The 14663-nt window shown below is 45.5% G+C and overlaps 1 protein-coding gene across 1 annotated transcript in view; it reads left to right on the forward strand.

The window, feature by feature from the left end:
* Positions 1-7092: 7092 nt before the first annotated feature.
* The window catches only part of GMDS (GDP-mannose 4,6-dehydratase), a 408222-nt gene continuing 400651 nt past the window's right edge, over positions 7093-14663 (forward strand). The window contains exon 1 of the mRNA XM_035317561.1: positions 7093-7304. Coding sequence (XP_035173452.1) covers positions 7239-7304 — 66 coding nt within the window. The 5' untranslated portion in view covers positions 7093-7238. The remainder of the gene's footprint in view (positions 7305-14663) is intronic.

The following is a 14663-nucleotide window of genomic DNA, read 5'->3' on the forward strand; positions in this document are numbered from 1 at the left end:
GAGGGTTAGCTCACTTACAGACCACAAGCAGTGCAACACTAAACTGTTTTTCTTTTTGAGCCAGGGCTTGGCTTGTGTTCCTGGTTGCTGTGTCCAAGCCCTGAGGACAACCACAGGCCTCATTTTTGCCACCCACCCCTAGGGCTCCCTCACAGGCCAGGCCCCCACATCAGCCCTGGGGCTGTCAGCCCCTGCCCCATGGAAGCCACAGCAGGGCCGGGCTCCACATCCTCCCTGCCCAGCCCTGCCTGGCCATGGGCCCCACATGGCAGCAGTGATTTACCCACTGTAAAGGCACACTGAGGTATCAGGCAATGATACCTCAGCAGTAAGAGGCACCACAATTCCCCAAGGTGCCAGCACACACAGGCAGGTTGCCTCTCATCAGATTCCTGCAGTAATGTGACATCTCAGATGCCAGAGGAAGGTAAGGGCTGTTTCTGTGGAAAGGAAAACATTCAGTCCCACCCAAAGTACTAAAATCTATGAGAGGCAATGAGGAAGTCTAATGTAATGGCTGGGTTTTTGAAGGGACCTTTTCTCCTCTGTGAACCTCATAGAACAGGGAATGAGCTGCTGGCCTTGAAGAAAACTGTTTTCAGATTACACGACTTTGGATGTAAAATCTGGTGTGATGACAGCTGTCAGGCCAGATCACACTCCTGCGCTGCAGTGTGTGTGTCTGAGGCTACAAGGCTATTTTAAAGCTCGTCTTGACCATAGAAAATGTAAGCCAAGCTGAAAGGAGATCTTCCCCAACCTTCCTTCACAAAAGGGTGAACACAGGCAAGCTCCTTCCCATGTGCTGGGCTGGAAAGTGGCTTTTTTGGAAGTCTAAAGGCACCAAGCTTGCGCAGGAACAGCTTTGCCAATATCCCCAGGTCTTCACACCCAATCTGCTCCTGCACGAAGTAAGAGAGGGATCGAGAGTCCTGTGCCCTTATGGCCCTGTACCAGTCTTGAGTAAAATTTCCAGAAGCAAGCCTGTAGGATAGAAACAGTGGCAAAAAAAGATCAGCCTGGATCCTGCTCTTGCCTCAGTTTTACTGTAGCGTAGCATCATCGCACTGTAGTGCTGGGGATACATATGAGGGTAGAATGGGGTACTGGCACTGTCTTTGCCTTTGAGACACCACGCTACACAGAGCGCTGAAATCACATCACAACACCAGTAACAGGAACTTGGCCTCTGCCTTTAAAAGGATGAATGTCTGCCAAGGGGTTAGCAAACACAGCCAATATTAAACATCTCCTCAAAAATAAGCAGGCAAGTGTTTGCAAAGAGGAAAAGAAGGCTGCAAGTTCTTTGTGGGCTGGGCACAGGCTAGAAATGCTGAACACAAGGAGCTCCAGATGGGGGCCAGTAGTGCCAGGATTCCCCCCGACTCCCAGCTTTGTAATGCTGAGATGCAGCATAGATCTCTCAGCTTCTCATGGCTCTGCTATTTAGAAGGTCCCACTGGAAAGAAATACAACAGCCTGTGGGGAGAGGTCTGCAATGCCAGATGTGTCAGAGACATAAGAATCACCTGAGAGGCAAGGGTGGCCAGAGCACCGCTTACCTCCAGGCCTTGGTCTCAAGGCTCACGGCCTTGAAGGTAAGCAAAGAGCAACATGTTCTAGCCAGAGCTCTTCTTCGGATACAGCTATGATAGAGTTCACGGTATCTTGATGCAGAAGTTTCTTAAATTGTTTGATGTGGGTCATTCAGAAGAGCCTCAGAAAGGGACAAGCTACCAGTTTTTCCCTGTATCGCACTGAGTAATGCAGAGGAAGAGGACTACACTTGGTCTGATGACAACTTCTAACTCCTCTACGGAGCATGACATACTGTTAACATGTCAACTTTCAGCACAGCAAAATATATCAAAGTAATGTGGAAAAAGTATCTCTAGTATGAATAACACAATGAAATAATACTAGGGATGCTTTCATTCCACAATGAATAAAAAGTTGGTTTCAAATCAGTAATTTCTACTTCTGGAGTTAAAGCATGGTTACTTTATTTCTCTAAGTACTGACAAGGGATTCATAAGAGATTCTTAAACCTCACATAACTACTTTTTCAAATCCCAGTCAGCAATATGGCCAAATCCCCATACAAACAGCGAGGTCCTCAGGATTGCAATGTATGTGGTATTCAAGCATAACAAAATTTCAGTGAGTCTGTGTTCTCCCTCCTTTTCCCTTTCCCTTACCACTTAAGATGGTGTTTTTTTGCAATCTAATATACTTCAGCCTTTTCCTCCTATTATTCCTTTCTTCCTTATTCTCAGCAACATTTATTTTCTCTTTAATTTTCCCTCCCTGCTTCCTTTTAGCTCATTTTCCATTATTTCCTACTTTGGCCAATTTGACATCACTCAGCAGTGCTTTCCATCCTTCTTTCTCTGTGATATATAATTTTATTCATAACCAAAAAGCAAATTTATCTGCCTCTGTTCTCTCTCTTTCTCCCCAGTTCCTGGGGGTGCAGCTTTCATGTTAACACCATACAGGCTATGGCACATGATATTTTTTTATTTTTTATTCTTGTCTCTTCAGAGATTTTCAGTTTACTCTCCAGGCTTAAAATTTACTTGACGCAAGCTTCTCCTCCTACAGGGATTCAAGGGGACTGAGGGTGCATGTGTATGTCTATCTGCTGTCTCCTCTTCAGTGAGGGCCTTGCCAATTTCAGAGGCCAGAGCCAGGTCTACAGACGCATGAAAAAGTGATTATGGAGTGGGCAGACATAGCTTTAAGTTAGGTAGCACATGTAATGGTACAGGTGCTGGAGACAGCAAGAAAGACATCAGTGCAGGCTTGTGCCCAGAGTACATATTAACCCCCAGATCCCAGGGGTAGTCCAGTTTTCAGCCTATCCTGAAAAATGCTACAGTCTGTCATAAATTGCTGTCAACACCAGAGCAACTTAGGTAAAACCTAGTACCTGTGCCACAATCGAGCCTTCAGTCTCCTCTGTAAACAATGTACCTTGGAAGACTTTGGTGACAGAACGGTCTTTGTGCATTAAACCTGGAATGTGCCCCAGTGCATGCCAGGGGCAGATTTAACAGGATTATGGTAGCTGGCTAACAGTATCTGTAACTACCAGTGCCAGACTTATAAATGGAACAGAAATTTAAACAGGTTCAAGACATTTTTTGCTTCAGTCAGCTGGAACCTGAACTGGGCTACATCCTGTCTGGCTTCATCTGCCTGTTTCTAGTATTAGCATTGACTAAAAATACCAATATAAGCCCTGCAAAAGTGATCTCAGCACAGTCTGACTGAGATGTTCTCCTTGCATAAGTGACACAGATTGCAGCCTTTTGCCCTGAATCTCCCCACTCAGTGGGGAGTGCAGATGCTGTAGAAAGGAAGGCGATTGCTCTGAATCAAGGGAGAGCCCACGGTACATGTCACCTGAGAGAGTACAGTCATAGGACAAGGCAGTCTTTCAGTTGATAGAATTGATTAATCATCTGAGTTGGGAAAGGTGTGAGCAGGCTCCCTCCTTTGGTGAAATGCTTCGGAGAGTTAGTCAAGAAAAAAATGCTACATTTGAAAAAGAGTTCCAGTGGGTTATTGGACAAACAGGGGTAGACAAAATTCTGTTTGGAGGGTGACCAAAGAAAGCCTCTTAATTGCACATGAAAGTCCAATGATGGGGGTTCTTGATCTGGTCCAGCTTCAGGCCTTGCACTGTCAGCACCTCTCTTTGCTTTCTTGAGCAGAACACAGAAAGAAGGCCAGCTTTACTTTGGCATACATTTAAGAGACTGCCAGCAAAAGCTAGAAATGATGAGCTCTTCTTGCCAGAAAAAGGCTATTTCTTCATGCATCTGATGCATTGCTTCATGCAGCTCTGATCTAGCAGGAGAGCAAATGATCTATATAAACAAGTAAATAAATAAAGCCCGTTCTTCATTTTCTCCAGTGCTAAATCCTAAATTTTTAAATAAAAATAAGTTTTGTGCCTCATTCCTAGCATAAGGAGTCCTGCAGTTCTCAGAATTGTGTGTCTTTTTATGTCTGCAGTGTTATTTTAAAGCTGAGAGGACAGAATTCATACCATTTGAGGTGTTCCTTGTCTTTCAGATCTGAGGTTGTGCACCTATATTCTGCAATCATTACTGGAATGAAAACAGTTTGCAGAAGTAGTAGGCAATATTGTCAACTTTATAAAGCTGCCTGTGTCTAGGAAAATTTTTCTCCTGAACAGATATTATGACCATTTAACTCCCGAGAACAGCCAGCATAATAGGTGGAAGAGACAACAGTTTGATTTTGGGTTTATTGCAGAATTATCTCAGTAGCCTTTTTAATATTCTTCTTTATTTTTCTGTCTTGTCACAAGTAAGTTCAGTGCTGTTCTGTTTCACATGAGGTATAACAAAGACATTTTCTGGTAAGTGAACACTGTGTCTCAGTGACAAGAGTCCAATTTGGTCTCAGTTTATTTGGATAAATGCTCTAGGGAAATTTTGTGAGTGAACCAGGCGGAAGTGTGCTACAAGAAGTTGGTTTTCATGTCTATCAGGGGACTTTACCAGCTAAGTTGGTAGGCTAGAGAAGAAACAAACACTTAGCATAAAGCTACATGCTTAAGACTGATCTCTCATTCTACTGCACTCTTCCACCACCTCCACAAAATCCTGTCTGAGCATCACTTGAGGCAGCAAGCCCCAAGCTTCACTGTCTGTTCTTTTATAGAGATTGTGGCAGCCAATTCCCCTTACCAGACACTGGCAAGTATAGCCAATAATGCTTGAGATGGCTAAATAGCCTTATATCATCTAAGTTGGCCAATCCAACTTCATTTTAAGAATGAAGAGTTTCTTGTAAAATTTCCTGATGCTGCAGGAATGGTGTCACCATTGAGTTACTCAAAACTTTGTTCCCATTTCTGGGAATGGCAAAGATGTGATGAACATGGGATGTGCTATCAAGCTAAAGATCTACTGGTATGTTAGTCCTGAAAAATAATTTAAAACTGTTAGGTCTTGCCTCACCCCGGAAAGCTTTGGAAACAAGATGCTGGAACGATACCGTCGGAATGAAATCTTGCAACTCTGATTAACCATACAGGGTGTGATGGTTTTACTCAGGTGGGCGACCGAGCTCCACCACAACCGCTCTCTCACTCCCCCCTCCTCAAAGAGGAACAGGGAGAAAATACGATGAAAGGGGCTCAAGGGTTGAGATAAGGACAAGGAGATCACGCAGTAATTATTGTGACAGGCAAAACAGACTCAGCATAGGAAGATAGTAAGATTTATTGCCTATTACTAACGAGCTAGAGAAGTGAGAAACAAAGGAAAGAAACCAAAAGCACCTTCCCCCCCCATCCACCCTCTTCCACCTCCTCCCCCCGAGCGGCGCAGGGGAACGGGGGGATGGGGGTTATGGTCAGTCTATAGAAATTCTTCTCTGCCGCTCCTTCTCGGTCACTCTCGTCCCCTGTGCTGTGGGGTCCCTCCCACGGGATGCAGTCCTTGCTGAACTGATTCAGTGTGGGCTTCCCACAGGCAGCAGCTCTTCAAGAAGTGCTCCAGATATGGGTCTGTACCATGGGGTCCAACCCTCAGGAGCAAACTGCTCCAGCCTGGATCCCCCACGGGCAGCAGCTCCTGCCAGGTCACCTGCTCCTGCGTGGGCTCCTCTCCATGGGCTGCAGGTCCGGCCCGGAATCTGCTCTGGCAGGGGTCTTCCACAGGCCGCAGTCTCCATCGGTGCAGGTCCACCTCCTCCACCGTGGTCTCCTCCACGGGCTGCAGCGTGGAACCCTGCTCCACCGTGGTACTCCATGGGCTGCAGGGGGACATTCTGCTTCACCATGGTCCTCACCACAGGCCTCAGGGGACTTCTGCTCCGGCACCTGGAGCACCTCTCCCCCTCCTTCTTTGCTGACCTTGACACCTGCAAGGCTGTTCCTCACTCCTCTCACTCTCCCAGCTGCTGTGTGGTGCAGCGTTTTTTCCCCTGTCTTAAATATGCTCTCACAAAGGCACAAACAACATCACTTACTGGCTCAGCTCTGGTCAGCAGTGGGGCCCTTACCAAACATGGGGCAGCTTCTAGATCCTTCTCACAGAAGCCACCCCTATGGCCCCCTGCTACCAAAACCTTGCCATGTAAACCCACTACGCAGGGCAACAAAACATAGTGCAGTTACTTCATCCTAGCTTACTACTTAGTTGAGACTGAAGCAACAGGGAGATTTAAACTAGGAGTATGAAGGGACAGCATGCAAAAAAGCTTTAAGGATTTCAGAGCATAGTTCCACTTGAAGAGTACTTTTTGACCCTGCACACTAATGAGCCATAATAAAATAGTAAAATGATAATAATACACAAAACCCCAACTATTTGGGTATGTAGAGGTCCTGCCATCCAATCGTGTAGTATGGAAGCCCTGTTCTGACAGCTTTGGAGATTAACAGTGAAATACGTTTATTATAAGCCCCATTTCCAACAGCTCACTCATTCCAGAAGGGTCATTTACAAACAAGCATTTCCACAGGTAGGAAAACTTCTGGGGACCAGCTTTGCACAGCTTCGTTTCTCTGGTGTTTGGATGCCCTCGTGCCTGATACGGAGGAGTTTAGACCTGGAGCTCCCTTCCGCAGCTGCGAGGCACTCTCTGGCGTTTCTCTAAATGCATTGATAATGTGTGCAGCCTCTCTTCCAGCGAAAGCTCAGGACTTGTGGTGATATATATGCGGCTGCCCAGTCTCATGAGGCACGGAATTGCAGATCACTGACTGAAAATTAGGGAGGCGGGATGGGACGAGCGACGAAGCGTTTGAAACCCGCTCCTCCGCGCCGCAGGGGGCGCTATTGCGCGGGCACCCCCCCCACCCCCAAGGGCAGCCCCGCCCCTCCCCGACACGCGCTCAGGAAGTCGGCGGCTCCTCCGCTGTGTCCCTCGAAGGAAGCGCCGGTGGCCGCCGATTGGCTGCGGGGCCGAGCGGGGCGGGGCGAGGCAAGGGGGAGAGAAGAGCGGGGCGCGCTCCCGCAGCCTCTACCCCCCCCCCCCAACGCACGCGGGAGCGCGCTTGGCGGGGGCCGTGCCGGCGGCCGGGCTGCACCTGCGGGCGGGGCGGGGCGGGGCGGGGCGGGGCGGGGCGGGGCGGGAGCCGCGAAATGGCGGCGCGGAGGCGGGCGAGCTGGTAGCCCCGGCCGGTAGCCACAGCCCATGTGCGGCCGCGCCTCCGCCCCGGGGCTGCCACTGCACCTTTCCCCGGCGGCAGCATGGCACAGGGAGGAGAGGAGGGGTGCGGCAGGAAAGTGGCTCTCATCACCGGCATCACCGGGCAGGTACGGGTGGGAGACGGGAGATGGGAGCCCGGTCGGGGGCGGTCCGGGGGAGCGCAGCCCCCTGCGGGCAGCACGGGCTCGGGGTGTCCCTTCCTGCAGGTGGGGGTGTGTGGGGGTGCCTACGGAGCCTGCACCCGCAGTTCCTAGGGAATCATCAGCCCGGGTGAGCGCCGAGCTTCAGCACAAGGCAGCTGCACCTGTTGGAGGCAGTGCGAGGGGCTGGAGGTAATGCTGGTGGAGCCCTTCCTCCTGGGGGTGCCACCGTGGTGGTGCAGGGCAGCCTGCTCTGTGGGTTTGTCCTGTGCAGGCATGTTTCTCGCCGTCACCTGTCCCTTCCCACCCTGGGTGTTCTTGCAGCAAGTATCAGCTTTCCACCCAGGATGCGAGCGGCTCCCGAGGCTGCTTGTTTTGTGTTCTTGCAGGCTCATTGCAGTCCCCGCTTTATTTCTGGTTGCATTAATCGTAGGGATAGCGATGCGCTCAGCAGAAGGTGCGGCAGAAAGGTGGCGTGAAAATAAAAGCGTTTCCCTTGCAGCACCTCCTGCCCTGTGAAAAAGGATGCGCCAGTGGTGAGTTTTAACCTTGTGAGACCCGCAGTATTCCTGTGCAGCATCTGCAGCTCTCGCTACCATCAGGCAGCCTGGATGTTTGGCCGGACTGTTTGTCCACGCAGGGCTCTACGCTGCTGCATCTTTGCTGCCAAGTGGGTGCTGAGTGAAAGTTGCCCTGGGCTTCCTTAATCAACCTCGCTTTGCAATGCCCACTGCCTGGAAGAACTGCTCTGTTTGCACACTGTTTCTTAGAACATGCTGAGTGACTTCTGCTTGTAGGGTGTATCTTTTGTGATGGGTAGGACCTGTGAAGTAGGTAACATGGGATAGCAAGCATGGTTACTTGTCTTAGAATCAGTGGAGCAGCTTTCTTTCCCTTATGGTTTGCACTTAACCAATGACACCTTCCTATGTGGAAGAATTTCTTCCCCTTCAATGGTGACTTGTCCTGGAATGCTTGCAGATCCGTCTGTGAGGTACAGGTGTGAATTGTTCAGAAGGCTGTGAGCACTGTGGAAAAGTGCATGTAAAAAACAAGCATGATAATCCTTTACTCTGCAGCGATGTTAGTCAATGCTTCTGTCTTTGGTAATGGAAGAGCCACCTGACCTTTGAGGGAATAAATCCAGTGACAGTACAGTGTCATAGCAGTTTTCATCTGCTATCAAAAAGAACGTGGACTGTGCTATGAATTTCATCAGCTGTTTTTGTTTTAGTGTGTTACATCTGTTCTCATACGTTCTTAAAACGTGTCTGTGTCACCTTTTCTGATAGGTTAGTGACTGCCTGCCGAGAGCAGGTTGAGGAATCCTACCAAATGGCTGTCTGACAAGGAGATGCAACTGAGTCTGAGAAGAAGGGGAAAATAAAGATAACCTGTATATACTAACACTTCTACTTGGTGATTATTTTTAGCAAGAGCTTTCCAAAGGACTAGTTAGATAAATAGTCTTGTTTCATTGACAGTAGTTATGTTTCTTTTATTAAAAATAAGTTAGAGGCCCCTAGCCATAGTGGTATGATTCTTTCAGTGCAGTGTTCTGTGTGCTACCTTTCCTTATTTTCAGTGCAGCTCTTCTGTCTTAGTTTAACCTCTGTCAGGCATATTTGTTTTCAGTGTTGGAACATGCAGAGAGTCGGAGCTAATAAAGGCCTAGAATACCTAAAAGTTAGCCAAAGAGGTCGGGTGCCTTAGTGATGAGACAGTGCCAACCAACTCTTGGCCTAGGATGAAAGCTTTATGCTGAGAGCAACCTCTCTCTGGGTCCTACAGCTTTCCATTATTTTGAGATCTACCACTAGGAATAATGGTCTGTTGTCTTTTCTTAGGTGAAATTTAAAAGAAAGTTGCTGTAGTATTTGTTCCTTGCCCTTTTCGTTACCTGTCATTATTTTCACTTAATGACTTTTTGTTTGAGAGGCCTCACCCAGAAATGGGAGGCCTGGATCCCGTTTCTTCCTTATCTGAGAACGGGCAAAGTTGAGTGTCCTGCCTTCCAGGAGAACATTTTTAAGCTTAATTGTCATGCATAAAATGCGTGGACACGCTAAAGTGGAAATGAGCTCAGGCTTTGTCTTTTCTAGACAGTCACTTGAATTACTGGGCTAAATAGAGTTGGTCTCTCTCTGCGTTCTTGCTTGGAACTGGAACTCTTTCAGGGTGCAGAAATAAAGGCATGGATCCCTTTAGGCTGAGGAAAGCATAGGACAGCATTGGGTAGGAAACTAATCTTATTCAAACTGAGGCCTTCTGCTGCAGGATTTTTTTCTTTTGGAAAGTGAGTTGGCACAGCTGCATTATGTGAGGAGCCCGGCTTTTGTTTGCGTGTGGCCAGCATACTCAGACTGTTTGCTGAAGTAAGGCCCCATAGAGCCTGGTTCCTGGAACAGGGGTAGGTGGGAGATAAATACTGAGCCAAGGGGACCGTGACAGTTCTAGGCGAATGTAGAGTTGTGCTTTTGTGTTAAGAGGTTGAATGAAGTGCTGCTTGAACTGCAGTGGCACCTTGAGTCAAGGTGATGCCACAGTGGGCATGCTTGATCATAAACATTGAGATCAAACACCTCATTGTTTCTCAGAACTTCAGGTAGTCGTGAACATCTCAGTTATCCTTCTCTTCCGCTGATGAAAGAGGGGATTTTCATCCTGTTATGATGAAGAAGGAATTGAGCCCAGGTAGGACTGTAATTTTGTGATACAGGAATTGTCCTATGGTGCGGCTTTTAACTGAAGTACGCCATGGAGACGTGGCACAGCTGCATCTTATGAGTTACCAACTTCTAATGGCACTCACAAGGCTGTGGAGGATGACAGAATAGGATGGACTATCTGCACATCCACCTCTGTATAGTGAGTGGAAGCTTATGTCACATGCCTGCTTACCTGCACCAGCTGGTTAAAAACAGCTCATGCAGCTTACTTCTTTCATCTTGTATCTAAAGGAAGTACTGTCTGTGCAGGGTTCAATGCTTAACTGATAGGAAGGAGGCTGTGATCTCTGGCCAAATAACAAAAGGGGGTTGCAACATGGATGGTAAAGCCATAAGTGAAAATCGATTCCACAGTTGTATGGTCAGGAATTAAAAGACATTCTGGTGCCAAGAGCTGGACCATAGTCTCTGTGAAATTACAGTATAGAAACGAATCTCTACAAATCCTGAGTTTACCAGTGGGGTTTGGGTTGAAATTGGTGTCGTTCTACCACTTGCATTACTGATAAGAGACTCTAGTATGTAACCAGTGCTGTTATATACTCCTGTTGCAGCATGGAGATTTCCCTTATCTCCCTTCTCACGCCATAGCAGTGGGGCAAACTGCACTTTGCTGTTTTGCTAAAATGACTTCTGGTCTGAGTAACTGCTGTATTTGGGTGGACAAAGTGCTGCTGAAGTTTCATGTAGATACTGGTCTGTTGGTGGGTTGCTTCTGAGAATGTGTTGCACTCTTTTTTATTATTATAATTTAAGGAAAAAATGTTGAAACACGTGCCTCTTGTGTGTATTAAAATGCTTCTTAACAAATAGTGATTTTTTTTAGATAGATTTTTCCACAATGCAAAATGTGGAGAAATGCCTGACTTCTCAAACTTTGGTACTTTGAAGAGCTATTATATGAAAATAAGATTTTTGTGAATACCAGCTTAACCAACATTTACTACTGAATATCCAGATCTTTAGCTCCTGTCTCGTATCTTGTTTGGGGAAGCTACTGAAGCAGTGCTTTTTGACAGCTTTGTTTTCTAGGCACTACGATTAAGTATCTGTTAAAGTTGCATTTAAATAATTCTGGGAAGTCTGATTGCACTGCCATCAGTCAAATTGTTCTTCTGTACACTGATGCTTGTAAGAGTATTCAGATGTTTGATTTCTTGAAGACATACCAAAAATATTCTGAGTCCAACAACTAGGTTATGTTGATGTTGTTTTTTTTCCCCTTTCTGTCACTGGATTGTGAGCTGTGAATAACATCTGTCTTGTATCTGGTGCTGTCCTGCTTTACCTGGAGAGATAGTAAAATAAGAGTTTGTAGACCAATCGAATGATCATTTAAGTTGTAAAGCTGAACTATGAACGAAGCAATACACCAGAACTCACACCTCAATAGGAGGTCAGAGGCTTTTGCGAATTGTAGACAGTGAAATCAGTTGTGTTTCTGCATTGCAAATGAGAGCTCTTACAGTAACCCTACTAGCACCAGCTTCTGTGTAGTTGCCTGCATTTCTGTCAAATTCACCTGCTGTTTGGCAAAACTTAGGGTTTGGTTGAGCCTTCTTAAGGATGCTGCGGTAAGTGTAAGTATAACTGAAAAGCAAGTGTGCATGCATAAATGCAGTAACGCTTTCTTTAATTGCTTGATGTAGGGAGGATTGCCTGCCTATGATTCAGCATTGTGCACTACAAGGACAAATTGTGCACCAAACCCATATGTACTGCAGACTCCATACAGGTGTTATGGTTCACAGGTTGGGAAAGGTTAACTGTATTGACAGGGACAAGGATCATGGAGTAAGCAGGATTTACTGTTGTGAATTGAGGTAAGATTTAAAATCAGTCTCTTAAGAATGAAACAAACAAGACAGACTGAGGCAAACCACTGGTGCTAAGAAAATATGGCTCAATTTGTTTTTAGTCTATTTGTGTGTATATATATGAAGCAATGAATGCCTCGTACAGAGGGTGACTATAAAACTTTGATAAGCTATGGGTAAAGCAACTTCTTCTTGAAGAGTTTTTTTTTTTTTTAAAAAAAAAAAAAAAACAGAGGAAACACTTTAAGAAGCTTTTTTTTAAAGTATTGTGATCAAGTGGTGAGGTAGGACTCCTTGTCATTGGGAAGTTTGTGTGTACCTGGAAAGCAAATGCAGAGAACCATTACAGCATGCAGTACCAGAGAGGACGCCTTTTGTCAGGAAAAGGATAGGGTCTGAAGGATTGTTTTTCTACATGGAAATACCAGGCTAGATTTCACTGAAACTGCATAGCCTACATGTAAGGCTATGGGTAAGCAGTGCTGCCTTTTTCATTAAAACAAGCATTGTCTTAGTTGAAACTGGGTGCTCTCTATTTCAGTGGCTATCTTTGAATAGCCAAGAGTTGTCTTGAGTGATTCTTTCAGATGTGTTGAACGTCCTTATCTTAGTTTGAGGCTGCAGAGAAAGAGGAACAGTAATTTGAGCTCAAATTGAAATGTAAGAAACATAAATTGAACTTGAGACAGATGCTTGTGTGCATACTTATATTTTAAATAGTGAGGGTGGTCAAGCCTTGAAACAGGTGGCCTAGAGGGGATGTGGTGTGTCTATCCATGGAGGTATCCAAAATGAACTTGGGCCCTGAGCATCCTGTCCTAGTTTATCCTGGCTTGCTCATGGATCTAGGACTGTGATCTAGAGGTCTGTCCCTTCTGATGCCAACTTAAGTGATTCTGTAAAACCACCATAGTATCAGAAGCTGAACACCCACAATGTGACAAGAAGGTGGTATAAATGCCTAGTTAAGTTTTGCAGCACGTGAATAATGGCTGTGGGGTGAAACCCAAGTTTACCTAAATTATAATTCCAGGTCTTTCATTTTACAGAGTATAAAGTGTTGCTGTCATGTTTCACCCAAAACTCTAGAAAGAAATGGTCTTGGAAAATGTCAAATAGTGAAACAGGAGGCTAGAATACTATCTGAAAGCCCAGGCCTTATTTTAGAAAATAGGACAATTTCCTTCTCTCAGCTCTTCCTTTGAAGGGAGGAGAACTACCAGTTGCTCTAATTTACCTAATACGTTGACTTGTTATCCAAGGCACTTACAATTAAATGGTCTTCTGCTTTACTACCTTTCAGCTATTTCATGCTCCACAACTTTATGCAGACTGGCAGGGCTTTTATCTTCTCCAAGAGCTGAGAGTCCAGATCCTGCTGTCTGTGCCTGCTCAGAGGAGCCCAGCTGTATACCATTACCTGCAACAAAGCATAATACAGTTGGTGGGGTGTTTGAGCACAGGTGAGCTACAACACATTCATGATAAAGCATAGCTGATACAGGGTTAGTTCATACACCTGTCTTGGTGTTAACTTCTTTTTTTATATCTTTCTGTTCTTGTGCAGCTTTGCTTGGTGTTTGTGGCTGCTAGAAAGTCTCTCTGGCTGATTACTGGAGAGGGAAATCCAGATAAAGCAGCACAGGTCACAGGTGTTGACTCAAGGACCAGTGGAGGCGATCCAGTTCTTTGTGTTTGAACAGGATGTGCACAGAACGTGGACTGTAAAACATTGTCAACAGCAAGTGAATTATAAGATACTGCATACAGTGACGTGTACCTGATAGAAAAGTAGATAATTTTTTCTGGAATGTATTCAGTATTTAACAATGTTTAAAGTACATTCTAGCTGTGTGAAGATATGAGAAAGATACAGTACCCAGTTTGTGTTTGGGAAGCTGACTTGTGCTAAGCAGTGTTTCTCATGGAGGCTTATGATGATGTGGGTAGCCATGGGGAGCTATTGCCACTGCTGCCCAGAATGACAAGGAGAGCAGTGTATCCCATTACCAGCAGCATATGAATTTCTTAGTTTTGTTGTTTATTTCATTATTTTTTTTTAATGAAGACTGGTGACCATCAGTGTAAATAGTTCTCATATTTCTGTATTTTCTAAAATTTTAGGGTTCAGGCATCTCTTTCACTATACACCTACAGCCAATCCAAACTGAAGAGATAACTCCCTTCTTCCTGTGATATAATGCTCTCCCACTAAACTTTGGTCTTGTTTCTCCTCTGATTGCCTATTTCACATTATTTTAGCTGTTGAGTTTTCTGAAGAAGGGAGCTTATTTCCTAGAAAACAGGTAGCTATGCAGGAGGACAAGGAAAATGGACTGCTGCGTGAAGAACAGAAAAGTTACTGCTCTGATTCCTGTAATCCAAGAAAGCTGCATAAAAGGTTTTTCAGTGCAGTTGTGATACTGGTATTCATCCTAGTGTTAATTCTGTTTTCCACATCTTATTTCTCTGAAGAGTGCCGTGACTGAGTCTGAGTTTCCTTGTGCTTACCCATGATTTTATTTATTCTTTGATATCATGCTCTGTTGGTGAGGCATGAAGTACTTTCTCTCTTGACAATTTCTCACACCTTTATACCAGCTTCTTTACGCATTTGAGTCTGGACTTGAATCCTGATTAAATTATCTGTTCTAACAAACTTGTCAGCTCTGCTTTCCTTTATGTTGTTGCATTATAACTCAGGCTTGTTTTAGAAAGTGTCATTCCCTTGAACCAGAAGGTGAACAATGACCTGAGAGAAAGCCAACATAATGGTAGGT

This window comes from Oxyura jamaicensis, chromosome 2 (genome assembly GCF_011077185.1).
Source record: "Oxyura jamaicensis isolate SHBP4307 breed ruddy duck chromosome 2, BPBGC_Ojam_1.0, whole genome shotgun sequence".
NCBI lineage: Eukaryota > Metazoa > Chordata > Aves > Anseriformes > Anatidae > Oxyura > Oxyura jamaicensis.